Genomic DNA, 14,877 nt, shown 5'->3' with positions numbered 1-14,877 from the left:
AGTGACTCTCAGCCAGCCAGTAAAACAGAAGGTTTATTGGACAACAGGAATGCAGGTTACAGCAGAGCTTGTAGGCACAGTCAGGACCCTTCAATCGAGTCCTTCTGGGGGTTCAGGATGCTTGGATCCCAGCTTAGGATACCCTGAATTCCCAGCCCAAAACCAAAACTGAACTAACTCCCCTCCAGCCGGCCCCTTCCTTTGTCCAGCTTCCCAGGCAAAAGGTGCTGACACCCCTCCCCCCCACCTGGCTCAGGTTACAGTCTAGGTCCCGTCCCTCATCTAAAGTCCTCCCCGGCTCTCTCACCCCCACACAAACAGTCCCTACTCTATCACATCTCCTTTGTCCCTGCTACGATTGCCCACTTTCCTTCCAGATTCTGACCCTTCACTCAGGGCTGGTCTACACTATGGGGTAAAATCGATTTTAGATACGCAATTTCAGCTACGTGAATAACGTAGCTGAAGTCGAATATCTAAAATCGATTTACTCACCCGTCCTCACCACGCGGGATCGATGTCCGCGGCTCCCTATATCGATTCCGGAACTCCATTGGGATTGGTGGAGTTCCGGAATCGATATAAGCGCGCTCAGGGATCGATAGATCGCATCTAGATTAGATGCGATCTATCGATCCCTGAGCAATCGATTTTAACGCGCCAATATGGCGCGTAGTCTAGACGTGGCCTCAGATTTTCAAGTGAATGAAGACACTTGCTCTGTTTTTTTCTTTAGCTTTCCCCTATCCCTGCTGCCATATGCTCCAGTTAGTCATTTAATATTTTCTCTCTTCTGCCTTCTTTTGCAGGCCTGGCCGTGCAATGGGGCGCCATTGGAGATGTCGGTGTTGTCTTGGAGACAATGGGCAGTAACGACACTGTGGTTGGTGGAACTCTTCCCCAGCGACTCAGCTCATGCCTGGAAGTTCTGGACCACTTCCTGAATCAGCCTCATCCTGTCATGTCTAGTTTTGTTCTGGCAGAGAAGGTCTCAGTGAAGAGTGAAGGAAGCAGCCAGCGGGACCTTGTGGAGGCTGTTGCCCACATCCTAGGTAAATTAGATCATTAATAATTACAAACATTCTGTGATGAGAATTCTAGAAGCCACAACTTACTCTAGAATCTGCTATAGGAAGTATTGGTGCCAGCCACTGTCTGAAGGGAATTGTATGCAGGAGTGCAGCCTGTTCTGGTCCAAAAGCATCTATTGACGCTCCAGAAGTATCTTTATCTTTGTTACATAGATGTGAGAGTGTTGCTTGTATCACTATTTTTATAGCACTGTGCATGTGCACAGAACTTCACAATAGGAAAAATGCACAAATTGAAGGCTAGACCTTAGATTCTAAGACTTCACAGTATCGAGATGCATACAGATACAGTAGCAGCACAGGCAGTGGTCAGAGCTGATCTCACAGAACAGGTGGTGGTGTTGTTTTTTTGGTGGGGAGGGGGTTTGAGGTAAATAACTGGGGGGAGGGAGGTCTGGGGGTGCCCTGGCCATCCAGGAACATTTGTCCCAGCTGGGGGTGGGGAGGAGAAGAGGATGGAGACTGAGTTTCTCCCCCCCCCCCCTTCCCTGTATGGAGCAGCCAGGGCTGGGTCAGATCAAGCCCCAGAAACTTCTCCTGGCTGCAGGAACCTCTTTGTGTGTGTGTGTGTTGGGGAGTGGGGGGGCGCTCGGTGGGATGGTTCCAGCAGGGAGATGGGGGGCAGCAGGTTGGTGCGGGGGGGTCCAGGTGCATGGGGGGTTGGGTGGACTGGGGGAGCAGCTCCGTCTGTGTGCGCGCGCACACACGCATGCAGACACCCCTGAGCCCCGTCTGTATCAGAAGCCCCCCGAACCATCCCCCAAATCCCCACCCTGCTGAGCCTCATGCCCTGTATCAGAAGCCCCGCCCCATATCTGGACCCCTACCCTACTGCGCCCCAACCAGCTGCACCCTGACCCCCACACCAAGCCCCACTTTCTTCCCCAACTGAGCCCTAACCACCTTCACCTCACACCCTCACCATTGGAGAGTCCCATCCCCCTCCACCCAGAACCCTGCACTGAGCCCCTGTGCACCCAGATTCCCCTGTCCACCGAGCTGTCCATACACAGATTGTACTATGTAGAACCCTGATAGTCTTGGGGAAATTCTGCATTGAAACATTAAAAAAAAATAAAACTATGCAAAGTTCTGCATATTTTAATTATCAAAATAACACAAACACAATAATAATATCACACAATTTTCAATTATTTTGGTAATTTTATTTCAAAATACTTGTCAGCAAATAATTGAAAATGATGATGTGATTATATTGTGATGTTTTGACAAATAAAATTTGCAGAATTTTAAAATATTGTGTGCAGAATATTTAATTTTTTGGCACAGAATTTTTTTATTGTGTGTGCAGAATTCCCTCAGGCATAACACAGGGAGCAGGATTTGGTGTAGGAGGAAATGAGGTCCGAGATATAGGCAGGAGAGTCTATAAAAAGCCTTAATGGTGAGGGGGTGAGAGGCTTGAACTGAATGCAGAAGAGTAGTCATCCATGCAAAAATTCAAGAGAGGGAACATGGTTGGAGAGGAAGATTTCTATGACAGACCGAAAGGGAGAACAATGGAGTTGAGTCAGGGGAGGCCAGAGAGAAGGAAGATCAGACCAGTTTGATCCATGGGGAGTGGTTTTACAATAGACTATTTAGGGTGATAGGAGAAATTAGCAAGAGTCCAGATGCCCGAGAGGAACATGACACCAAGGCTATAATTATGCAGGATTTGGAGGAAAAAGTAGTGATATTGGCAGTGGGGGGAAAAGATTTAGAGTTCAGCATCTCATTTTAACTCTCTGATGCCTTGTTTCTCTGTATCCTGATTTTTTCATTAACTGATCTTTAATGATCTGCATAACTAATTGATTTGCTATTTTTTTGCTTTATCTTCTTGTTAGGATGCCAATCACATTCACTCTGTGCTGCCTTGTTCCATCATCTTCTGTCTGATCTTTCCATCTTTTTATTATTGTAGTAGCACTGAGGAGCCCCTGTCATGGACCAGGACCCCATTGTTCTAGGTGCTGATCAAACGCAGAATAAAAACAGTCCTTGCCCCTGAGAAATTACAATCTAAGTATAAGGCAAGAGACTATAAATGAATGCAGACAGACCAACACAGGGTATAAGGAATTAATAAGATAGTATTGGTCAGCATGATAGGCATTGGTCTCAGTACACCAGCAGTCTTACCCATCTCCACCTTTTTTCCTCTTCCCTCTACTGCCTGGCTCTCAAAGGAACCTGGATCTCACCATCTGACATGGTACTTCTACCACTCCACTTTTGTATGCCAAACTCCTAATTCTCTTGCATATGCGACATTCAGCATCATCCATAAAGGACTATAATAGGAATGTTGGACTCCTCTTCCTCCTTCCGCTCCCAATCTATGTTTAACTTGTAATTTCTTCTGCATTGTCTACAACTAAATCTAAAATCTTTCTGTTCTCCTTTCCTTAACCTCTGATAACCTGCCTTTCTGTCCATTCTTGGACTGCAAGCTCCTCAGGACAGGAACTCTCCCTCCTTAAACATCTATTCCGAAAACCTCTATTCCGTGCTATTCTATTTAGGTTCTTATGGTGCCCTCATTGGTGTATCTGAGCACCTTCCAGTAGTGCATTAAGTGATATGACTAACTTCTGTTGAGCAGTTTGATCTCTCTTATCCTCTCTACAAGGGGAGAATTTTGTGTGCACTGTAGTGTTTTGATATGATTTTTTTTTTAAATGTCCGTGCTGCTCTGTTTATATTACAGAAGGCAAATCAAAGAAGTGTGCCTTCCACATGGAGTGGAAGGGAGTGAGGTTTGTGATTGTCCTTAGCTCTTATAGGAGTTTGTTTCCCAAGTCTGACTGGGTCCTGAAAAAGCTCTGTCTCCTGCACAGGTGAGCTTTATTCTTGTAGTCAAAAGTTCCACTGTGCCTGAGGAGTAGAACTGTCACCACAACCATTTTCATGGAATTTTAGGCAATCTTTTAGGTATGCTGGGTCCAGGCAATTGACCACCTTGAAGAGAAGCACTGAGACCTTAAACTTATTCTATGGGAAGTCAATGTAGAGAGTGGAGGACAAGATCTGATGGGCTCATGGTAACCTATGTTTCTGAGAAGACATGCTAGTGTTCTTTATTAACGGGAGCTTCCTAAGGGCTGACTGCATCATACCCAGTTATTGCATTGCATTGCTGTAGTCCAGACAGGAGCTGGCAAAGGTGTGTATAAAAGAGGCACGGTCATCATCCACCAGGATGGGATGGAGTCCTCTATCAAACTGGAGGTGGTGGAAACCATTATTTCCAGATGCTGCTGTGCAAGACTAGTATCTGTTAGGATTCCAGGAGCACTCCTAAACTACAGACTGAAGTGACCAATTGTGGGTGTGTGCCTTTAACCAAAAGAAACTCCATGGTGGCTGTGAACTCTTCAAAGTTTTTCCTCTGGCTTGCTTGGATTCACCTTCAGACTGCTGTTTTTATCTATGAGCTGATTTCATCCAAGCACTGGATCATCTAGGTGATAAAGTATTGTCATATGTGGTGAAGGATAAGAAGAGATACATATCCATTTGCACGTTGCTGGCATGACTCCATGTTGACTGACAGTTTACTTAGTGGCTGCACATAATATATTGAATAGAACTGGAAAGAGAATTGATACTTGTGGAGTCCCACTGTGTGCAAATGTGTGTTAATGTGCCTAAATGTAAATGTATACGTCTAGGAACAAATAGTGGGTAGTCGGCCGAATGCGAGCTGCCAGTGTCATGCTGTGGATAAAAGAGCTAATCTGATCCTGGGGTGCATAAATTGGGATTTCCAGTAGGGGTAGCACGGTTATTTTATCTCTTTATTTGGCACTGGTGCGACCGCTGTTGGCATATGGTGTCCAGTTCTGGTGCCCACAATTCAAGAAGAATGTTGGTAAATTGGAGAGGGTTCAGAGAAGAGCCTTGAGCATAATTAAAGGATTAGAAAACATGCCTTATAGTGATAAACTAAAATAGCTCAATCTATTTAGCTTAACAAAGAGAAGGTTAAGGGGTGACTTGAGAGGTCAGTAAGTATCTATATGGGGGAACAAATATTTAATAATGGGCTATTCAGTCTAGCAAAGAAAACTATAACACAGTCCACTGTCTGGAATTTAAAGCTAGACATTTTCAGAATAGAAATAAGGTGTACATTTTCAATGGTGAGAGTAATTAACCAGTACAATTTACCAAGATTTGTGGTAGATTCTCCATCATGATTTTGGGAAAGTCCTCTGGCCTGTGTTATAAGGAGGTCAGACTACATGATCCAATGATCTCCTCCTGGTCTTGGAATCTGTGAATGCTCAGCAGTGTTGAATGTTGTAAAAAAAAAAAAAAAGTTCATGAGGATGAGAATGGGTGTCTGCCCTCTGCCATTGACAGCAGAAAGATGTCCATCCGTGCCACTAAAGTGGTTTCAGTCCCATGTCTTAGCCTGAATCCAGATTATGCTGGGTCTAGGATATTAGGGTCAATTCGATAAGCTTGAAGTTGGCCTTTGGCTATTGTTTCTATGAGCTTGCCCAGGAACGCAGTGTTTGATACTGGATGCTATTGGCTAGAACTGATAGATCTATGGTGGCTTGCACTGTTATGTAAATTGACAACTAATCCAAACACCAGGTCCAGGGTGTGACCCAGCTATGGGGAATGAACTGGAGGTGACTTGTGAAAGTTCTAGGGAGCCAGTGAGGAGCAGGGCCGCCCGGGGGGGCCAAGTGGGGCACTCCTTCACTCGCTCCAGGGGCCCCGGAAAACTCTCGCGGGGCCCAGGCCCCCGGAGCTTCTTCCGCTCTGGGTCTTCGGTGGTGGGGGGTCTTTCTGTCTGCTGAAGTGCTGGGTCCTGCTTTGGCAGTAATTCGCCGGTGGGGGCAGGGCCACCCAGAGGGGGGGGCAAGTGGGGCAATTTGCCCCGGGCTCCGCAGGGGCCCCCAAGAGAACGACCGAGGCTCCCACCTCTGCCCCTCTCCTGGAGCCTCAGCGCAACAAGCAGCGTTCCCGCACGGCGCTGCAGCGTCCATCCGGCGCGCCTCCTGAGCTCTGCCCCGCTCAGAGCCGCGTGGTCAGGGGGCGGGACTGCGAGCTCCAGGCTGAGCGGAAGGAGCTCAGGAGGCCGGCAGGAGGCACGCTGCAGCTGTTCAGGGGCGCGCTGAGCTCTGGGTGAGCCGGGGGCAGGGAACCTTGGGGCCAGTCAGGGAGGGGGCAGAGGTTGGGAGGGTGGTCAGGGGACAGGGAATGGGGAGGTTGGATTGTAGGCATTCGGGGGGGTTGTCAGGACTCAGTGGGGGGGTGGATAGGGATCGGGGCAGTCAAGGGGACAGGGAGCAGGGGTGGGATCCCGGGGTGGTGATTAGGTGGGGTTTCTGGGGGACAGTGAGGGGACAAGGAGCAGGATGGGTCAGAGATTCTGAGGAGGTTTATAAGCTGATCTAAGGGGCTGCGCGTGAGTATAAGCTTGGAGAGTCAGGGGAGGGGTCTTTATGTTCAGAATGTTAGTGGGGTCGAAATAGGGCAGAGTCAGGCGTATAGTTTTCATTTTATGGTTAGCAGGAGGTCGGTAGAGGCGTTTTTCTATAGCAGCGTTTATCTCTGTGCTTACGGGCTTTAGGTTCGGAAGATTACAGCCTTTGCGCCTTGCCCTAAAAGCTCATTCAGCAGTAATTTGAGGCTTTGCAGAAAGAGGTACCATAGGCTTTAGGTTTTCCGTATAGGGTCTACCATCCCTTTTCACTTCTCAAAATGCCCGTTTTTGAGGACCCTTTTGGAGCCAGTCTCTAGGAAACAATAAATGCATGGAGGTTAAGTCCATTAATGGCTATTAGCCAGGATGGAGTAAGGAATGGTGTCCTTAGCCTGTTTGTCAGAGGTGGATGTGATGGCAGGAGAGAATCACTTGATCATTACCGTTAGTCACTCCTCTGGGGCACTTGCATTGGCCATTGTAGTAGACAGATTCGCGGTGGATGGGACCTTGGTTTGACCCAATATAGCTGTTCTTATGTTCTAACCTAAAGAAGCCAAAGTTATGGATATGGTCAAGGAAGCCAGCAGTGTTCAGAAACCTGGAAAAATCTCTGACTGGATGGGCTCAGGCATTTGGTCACAAGCTGAGGTAGTTCAAAATGTTTGGAATTTTTTTAAACAGAATTTTTTATTTGTTTCTTTATAACAATCAAACAGCAAGCAGCACAAAAATTTGGCACACAGTTCTGAAACCCCTAAACCATGTCAGGTTTTTGGCAGACCAGATTTCAGCTTTCATTATTAATAAAAAAAACAACAAATTTTTGATGGAAAGCAGACATGTTTCCATGACTTTTTTTCTGCTTTTTAAAAACACCTAGTTTTGATCCAAAAAAAAGTTTTTGATGGAAAATATTGATCCAGCCTTGTTCAATGCAGCTTTAGTCCTTTTAGTGCTAGCTGATGCTGAGAACCAGGTGACTACCGTTAGAGTAAAGAAGTTTTCTCAAAACTGGGTTTGTGCCGAGATGTGGAAAGTTTATTTTTCCCATGGCCGCCTGGGGGCGGGGGGAAGTGGGGCAATTTGCCCCAGGCCCCACAGGGGCCCCCACGAGAATATAGTATTGCAATTTTTTTATGGAATGGGCCCCCGAAATTGCTTTGCCGCAGGCCCCCTGAATCCTCTGGGTGGGGGGGCCCCTGCCACGGGTCTTCAGGGCACCTCGGTGGCAGGTCCCAGAGGAGAAGAACCCTCCGCCGCTGAATTACCGCCGAAGCAGGGGCCCCCCGCCACTGAAGACCCCAGGCCCCCTGAATCCTCTGGGCAGCCCTGGTTAGGAGATGATTTGGGGGAACAGGGGTGTTGCATCTGCAATGACTAGTATATTTTACCAACATGCTGGAAAGGTATGAGTGAATTCCTCTAATGAATACTTTAGTTTCTCTGATGGTCTGTAAAATTAGCATAAAATCTGTTTTTAGCTTTGCTCTGTTTTCTGTTATTAATTAAAATTAACTTGTTTTAACTAAGGTACCTCTTTTGGCACCTAGCACATCATGGGTGCTGCCATAAACAAATACTACCACCCTCTGCTCAATATTTTTGTGGACTATCCAGGAAGACATAAGAACTTGGACAAAAGTGTGAAGTACATTTGAGAAGTTTGCCCAGAGGTAATGATGGGTGAACCGAAGGAAGTGGATGGGGCTGCCCAAGAACCGAAGCTTGAGAGAGAAGGTTATGGGTACAGTGGATGGAGCCCCGGAATATGCTAAATGGGGAAAAGAGGAGAAGAGAATTTGCAGCAAGATGTTGAAGGAGCAGGGTCCTTGGGTCTTTTGGAGATTCACAGAACTTTCTACAATTCTGACTGGACTCTTTCTGCCCTGTGCTGATTGGCTGTTTGCTCCATCTTTCCCCCTCCCCCTCCCTCACCATCTCTTCACCTCAGCTTCATTCCACATCTGCTTCTCACCAACTCTTCCTCTCCCTTTTCTTCTCATTTAGCTGATCTCCTCGTAAGTAAAACTACAAATTAATAATAATTAAAAACTGTGTCACCAACATGACATTATTCATTCTGCTGGTGTGTTAGGATTGGGGATGGGGTATGTGTCTATCTCATCTATTTAGTTTGAGTTCTTCAGAGAAGGGGTCATCTGCTGCTCTCTTTTTGTGTGGTGCCTAGCACAGTGGGATCCTACTCTTGCTTGGCCTTTAGGCGCTACCATAATACCCATGTTCAATAATAATTGTAGAAACAGTCCAAAAGGTAGAAGGACATCAGTCTGTTTTTCAAACATCTGGTTCTTTTCATCAGGTGTCCGTGACGTGAGCAGTCTGAATGCTGAGAGCTCTCTGGCAGATCTAGGCTTGGACTCCCTGATGGGAGTGGAAGTACGTCAGACTTTGGAGAGGGACTATGATCTTGTCATGACTATGAGAGAGATTCGACTGCTTACAATTAATAAACTGAGAGAACTTTCCTCCAAGTCTGGAACAGCAGAGGGTACGTCATCTGAATTTGGCCTTGGTGGGGACAGTGGTCACAAAAATAGCCATTGGGGTCCATATACATTTAAAATAATAAACAGACTCCCATGCTGTCCCTTTCAATATGTAATGGTGAGAGCCTCTTAGTGACAGGTGATGGAATGGGGCCTGGTGTGAACTGATCGTATTGTAAGTAACAAGTGGGCATAGCACTGCCACTTAGAGCTGTGCTGCCCCAGTGGATTGGTCCAGCCAGTTATTGGCAGGGGGCAGGGAAGTCCCTAAGAGAAGACCTAAGGCCAGGAGAAGGAAGCTTAATTTGTCTTCCATGTCCATTTCTCTGCTGCCTGATCACCAGCACAGCTCAGACAGCTCTCCAGGTGCCCCCTGGATAGCATCAGCAATGCGGATGCAGAGAGCTAGCGTCAGCCTGAACCTGAACTAGCCTTTAGCAGCAGTATCAGTGTGGACAGGGAAATCCAAAGCCAGGCTTGTGGGGGAAGAGGTAGTGTCCTTTCTAAATTTAATTTTTTTTTAGTTTAAATTTAAATTTTTTAAAAAATTTTAATTTTTCAATTTTGAGATTTTAAATTTTAAAAAAAATTAAATGTTAATGATTTGAGAGCCTTCCTTGTGACCTGAGCCATTTAAAAAAAAAAAAAATACCAGGCAAAAAAATAGCTGACAAGGAGGTGTAGGTGACTGTAAAACAGCAGCTCTGCTCCACAAGTCCCCCTTCCTCAAGGCACTGGCAGAACATCCCCTCTGAGGCACCAAGCCTCAATTTCGATATGGATTGCACTCACTGCCATTTAATGATCTAGTGAGCAAGAGGGCTAGTCCAGACGAGCCTTCTCTTCTATGTGGACTATGCTGCCTGTCCCACTAATCTGACCCTGAGTGTAATTGGCTTCTCCTGATGTCCTTTCCTTTAAAGAAGTGAAACCATCCCTTCTGATGAAAGCTGGCCAGGCTGAGCTCCCTGAATTGGACTTGAACAACCTGCTGGTAAATCCAGAAGGGCCAACAATCACCCAGCTCAATGAGGTACAGAGCACAGAACGCCCTCTTTTCCTCATTCACCCCATCGAAGGATCCATCACAGTTTTCCACACACTTGCCTCCAGACTCAGTATGCCCAGTTATGGACTCCAGTGCACAAAAGGTATCTGTATCCTTATTCATCTCTCTAAACCTCACTTGGTAGCTTTCATCATTGCATAGAGGGCTTAGTTTCTGACCTCTGCACGGAGAGCTCCAAGCTTCAGTGACCCATGACTGAGTCCACTTAGAAAAGTCACAAACATCCCCAGTTAAATGGGAAAGAGAAATATCAGTGTAAATAGAAGATGCTTGAATGTGGAAGTGTGTTCTCATGCAGGGGGGTCCGTATGCCAGAGTGATGGACAAGACTCTGCTCATCACTGATGCTGCTGGGGCACGATTACTTGTTTGGTTAGAAATAGAGCTTTAACTCTTGTCATAATCTATATAGAAATACACTTTTAAAAGCAGTTGAGTGTTTCTAATGGAGCCATTACTAAGCTGGTAGAGATGTAACTTCATCTCTCACTCTGATTTCAACCTGTTCCTAACTCCAATATTTGCTTCCTCTTCCTAGCTGCTCCCCTGGACAGTATACAGAGCCTGGCAGCCTATTACATTGACTGTATAAAGCAGGTGCAGCCTGAGGGACCCTATCGCATTGCAGGATACTCCTTTGGAGCCTGTGTAGCCTTTGAAATGTGCTCCCAGCTGCAAGCTCAGCAGAACCCCTCCCATTCACTCAACAGCCTCTTCCTGTTTGATGGGTCTCACTCCTATGTGGCAGCATACACGCAGGTAAGAGATTCCAAGGGAATCTTCAGAGTCCATCCTGTCTCTCACCAATGTTAATGATTTGAGAGCCTTCCTTGTGACCTGAGCCTTTAAAAAAAAAAAAAAAATGTCCAGGAAAAAAAATAGCTGACAAGGAGGTGTACGTGACCGTGTAAAACAGTAGCTCTGCTCCATGAGCTGACTAGGATGCAAGTGCTGATTCATATGTCCTATAACAAATGGTGGAATTAGCCTGTTTGTTTCAAGTTACTGAAGCTTCCAACATGTTCTTATGCTACAAGCAAGGGTCCTAACCTGGCTAGGCCTCCTAGCACCCCCATATCCTCCCTTCTGGCTGGCATAAAGCTCTCTAAAGGACCCTAAAATATTGGCAATTGGTCAGTCCCCCAGTAACATCCACATGGAGATCACCTGTACTCTTTGTGTGGTTTCTAGGTTTGTTGTCCTGTTTGGATTCTCCCAAGCTTTTCAGTCACTTGCTGTCAAGTACAGGGCACCATACTATGGTATCTTATCTAATGAGCAAGAGAGAGCTTCCCTTTTTGTATTAGTGACACTTTCTCTCTTCCAGAGCTACCGAGCCAAGTTGACCCCAGGAAATGAGGCTGAGGCAGAGACTGAAGCATTGTGTGCCTTCATTCAGCAGTTCACAAGCACTGAATACAATAAGGTAATGTTCCTCCCCTTATTATAGCTACAGGGAAATGCCTCTTGCACACAAGAAGAAGCTAATAGCTGCACCTCACTTAGAAGTAAATTTTTCTTTACTGTCTACAGTTGCTGGAGACTCTTCTGCCTCTGCAAGACCTGGAAGCTCGTGTCAATGCTGCTGTGGATCTGATAACGCTGAGCCACAAAAACATCGATCGGGAAACTCTCAGTTTTGCTGCTTCTTCCTTTTACTACAAACTGAAGGCTGCTGACAAGTATGTGCCGGAGTCCAAGTATCATGGGAATGTGATGCTACTGAGGGCAAAGACCCACAATGAGTATGAAGAAGGCCTGGGTGGAGATTACAAGCTCTCAGAGGTTAGTTTAAGGAACAGCTCCAGGTATGAAGCTGCACTTTCCTAGTTGGGGGGCAGGAAGGAAGTGGCATGAAGCCATATTCTTGCCCTCCCCAAAAAATATTGGCTTTGGGGGATAATAATTTTGCAACTCTCTCTTCCTGAAAACTGAAGAGTCCCCAGAAAACAACATGAAGAGGAGGCTGCACAGTTCTAGGCCAGTGTCAGTCTCAAAGGAGGCTGAGGTCTGGGAGAAGTTCTCACCGCAATTTTGAAGCAATTCCTTAACAGCAACCTACAGTTGTTTCTACTGCTAATTCTTATAGCTCCCAAAATGCATTCTGTGCTCTGAAGAGCTACTAGTCTGCAAACAAGTCAGTACGGGGAGGGTTGAAGCAGAGACAATTTAAAACAGTCTTTGCTTTTTAACCTTTGTGCACTCATTTTTTAAAATTATTCCCCATTGATAATAACATACGACAGCGGGAAGGGGAAGAGAATTTATTGATCTTCTTTAAAAATAATTGTCGTCCTTCCTTTCCTCATTACAGCCCAGATGCTCTTCCTTTTTGGAACTTCTCATTTGTTCCCCTTCCCACCAAGCGTTGTGTGATATGATTTTTATCATGCACTTAAGAAAAGTTAATTGCGTGTGTTCCCACCCACCATGAGATTATATCCTTAAAATTGCCATCTTTCTGAAAGTGTTTACATTCCCAACACAGCCAACTACACCAGCTTATTCCTTGCTGTGATGGGGAAAATGGATCCACTTCTACTGGGGCCCAAGGTAGAGGTCCTGGCCCCCTATGGCCTGCCCTCAACAGTGCATACATTGAAGCATTGAAATGAAAAGGTCGTAGAGTCAGAACAGAGAATGGAACGTGTCAGAAGCAAGAGACCTTCAACCTCACTCTTCTGTCTCAGACTTTCATGTCTGATAGCTAAGGCAGCAAGAATGTGGAACTAAAATGCTTTAGAATTCTGGATATAAAATTTTCTTGTGTCTTTTTGCCATGTGTAGGTCTGCGAGGGGAAAGTATCTGTCCATGTCATTGAAGGGGATCACCGTACCTTCTTGGAGGGAGCTGGTGTTGAGTCAATTATTGGGATCATCCACAGTTCACTAGCAGAGCCCCGGGTCAGCGTCCGAGAGGGTTAGTCCCTTTCTGCTCACCTTCTATCACTGGCCAAGAGAATTCCAGCAATATATCCCTTGTTGCGACAGACCTCAAGGAACTCTTCTTGTAATCCAACATCGCATCTGCTCTGCAATCAGGTCTAGGAAGTCCTGCTGATGGATGTTTCTCTCACTCTACACTGCTACATGGACCTACATCCATGGCTACTTCCTACCCCTTTGGCAGCGTGAAAAACAAACTTAGGAGTAGACTTCTTTTCTTGTGCTATGTATCATTTTGTTGTCTTAACAGTATTCCAAAGGATAGGTGATAGCACTTATTAACCAAGTCTAGTTAGCAAGGAGGGGAGCTGCAGCTGATTTTGGAGACATCTGTTGATCTGTGAAGAATCAGTCTGTAGTTAAGTTGGATAGAATTCCATTGAGGCTCATGTAACTCTTTTTTTTTTTTTTATTTGAAATATTTTGCGTATTTATTGCATCAACTTCCCAGTTTTAATTTATCATTAATTTAAAGAAAACAAAACAAAACATAGCTTGGAATTTTTTATTCCTTCTACCAGGTGAAGTTGCCAATTTTGTTAAACCAAAATGCATCTTTGCAGCAGTCTCTCCCCTCCTTGCTTCACGAAGAGAGAGAGGAGGGTCAGGGAGGGTCTCAAGATGCTGCTGTGCTAGGCACCTTAAGTAACTTGGTATGTGCCTATGGTCAGCTGTACAAGTATATCAACCCAAGTGTGGGCTGCACAGGGCCCTATACTGGGGTCTCTGCAACTTCAGGCCCCTCTCCCAGAAAACACCTACCACTTCACCTTGTTTCTGACCCACCATTAGCCTCTCCATTCAACCATACACACTTTAAAAAAATTAACTCTGAGACTTTCACCCTCTCGAGTTCTTCATTGACAGGCACCATTATCTAATCCTCATGACCCCCTGCTCTCCCAGAACCAAAGCTTTGCAGTGGTTATAGCTGTCTGCCTAACACCCCTGCATATCTTATTTAGCACCACACCTGGCTAAGCCTAGGGCCATCCCTGTGTGCACTCATCCTCTCCTCACTGAGACTGGAAATTCTACATGTTAGCCAAGTAATCAGTTCAGTGGCAAATTATTTTAAAAGATTTGATACCTTTTTAAAAGACATTTACATTTTAGAATCCAACACGCCTTTTTCTTGCTTTTCCTATGCTGGACCTGTCTTTAGGAAAACCAGTGAATTCATGCTGTACCTATGATACAGAGGAAACATGGGGAGCAAACACCATCAACTAGAGTGGAGTCGTTAACGCCTCTCAGAACCGCATTATATATAATCCAGCTAACCCATTAGATTATTTTGTCAGTATTGGCACAGTCCAATGACAGGAATGTCTCTGACTGCAACAGGTTCTGAGGTTGGGGCTCGGTTGGTTAAACCACCCTCTGTGGATGGCGGCTGAGTAACTGGTTTTAATTTAATAAAATATTTGTGTGGAAATTTGAAATGCAAACACAGTGTTGACTTAAAACATTTCCAAGTCAGTCTTGTTCTGTTTTTTCATTTTTTACATGCCTTTGGTAAAAATGCTGCTCCAGAGAGTGTCCTTTCCTCATTGGCTCTCCTAAAATTAAATGAGAATTGATCTCTGGCTGGATGGCTTTTCTTTCTCTCTCCTCTTCCTCCCCCCGCCTCCTTATTTGTCAGTCATCCTGAATCTTCCATTTCTTGGTACAAAAATCCCTCCAAAACTTCTGCTGGCAAATATTGTTGGAAGGCTGTAAAGATGATACATGGTATTTTGGAACACTGAAACCTGTAAGTACATCAAGAATGACCTATCAAACAATGGCACACATGATCTTGAAGGAGAG

General features: G+C 45.6%; 1 protein-coding gene across 1 annotated transcript in view; it reads left to right on the top strand.

Annotated features, from left to right (window-relative positions):
* The window catches only part of FASN (fatty acid synthase), a 79,445-nt gene extending 64,791 nt beyond the window's left edge, over positions 1–14,654 (top strand). The window contains exons 37-43 of the mRNA XM_032764509.2: positions 810–1,052; positions 8,864–9,052; positions 9,974–10,201; positions 10,658–10,878; positions 11,447–11,545; positions 11,653–11,904; positions 12,907–14,654. Coding sequence (XP_032620400.1) covers positions 810–1,052; positions 8,864–9,052; positions 9,974–10,201; positions 10,658–10,878; positions 11,447–11,545; positions 11,653–11,904; positions 12,907–13,044 — 1,370 coding nt within the window. The 3' untranslated portion in view covers positions 13,045–14,654. The remainder of the gene's footprint in view (positions 1–809; positions 1,053–8,863; positions 9,053–9,973; positions 10,202–10,657; positions 10,879–11,446; positions 11,546–11,652; positions 11,905–12,906) is intronic.
* The last annotated feature ends 223 nt before the right edge of the window (positions 14,655–14,877 follow it).

Source organism: Chelonoidis abingdonii, chromosome 13, assembly GCF_003597395.2.
Source record: "Chelonoidis abingdonii isolate Lonesome George chromosome 13, CheloAbing_2.0, whole genome shotgun sequence".
NCBI lineage: Eukaryota > Metazoa > Chordata > Testudines > Testudinidae > Chelonoidis > Chelonoidis abingdonii.
Note: the sequence above shows the minus strand (reverse complement) of the source record. Positions and strands in the feature narration are given on the sequence as shown.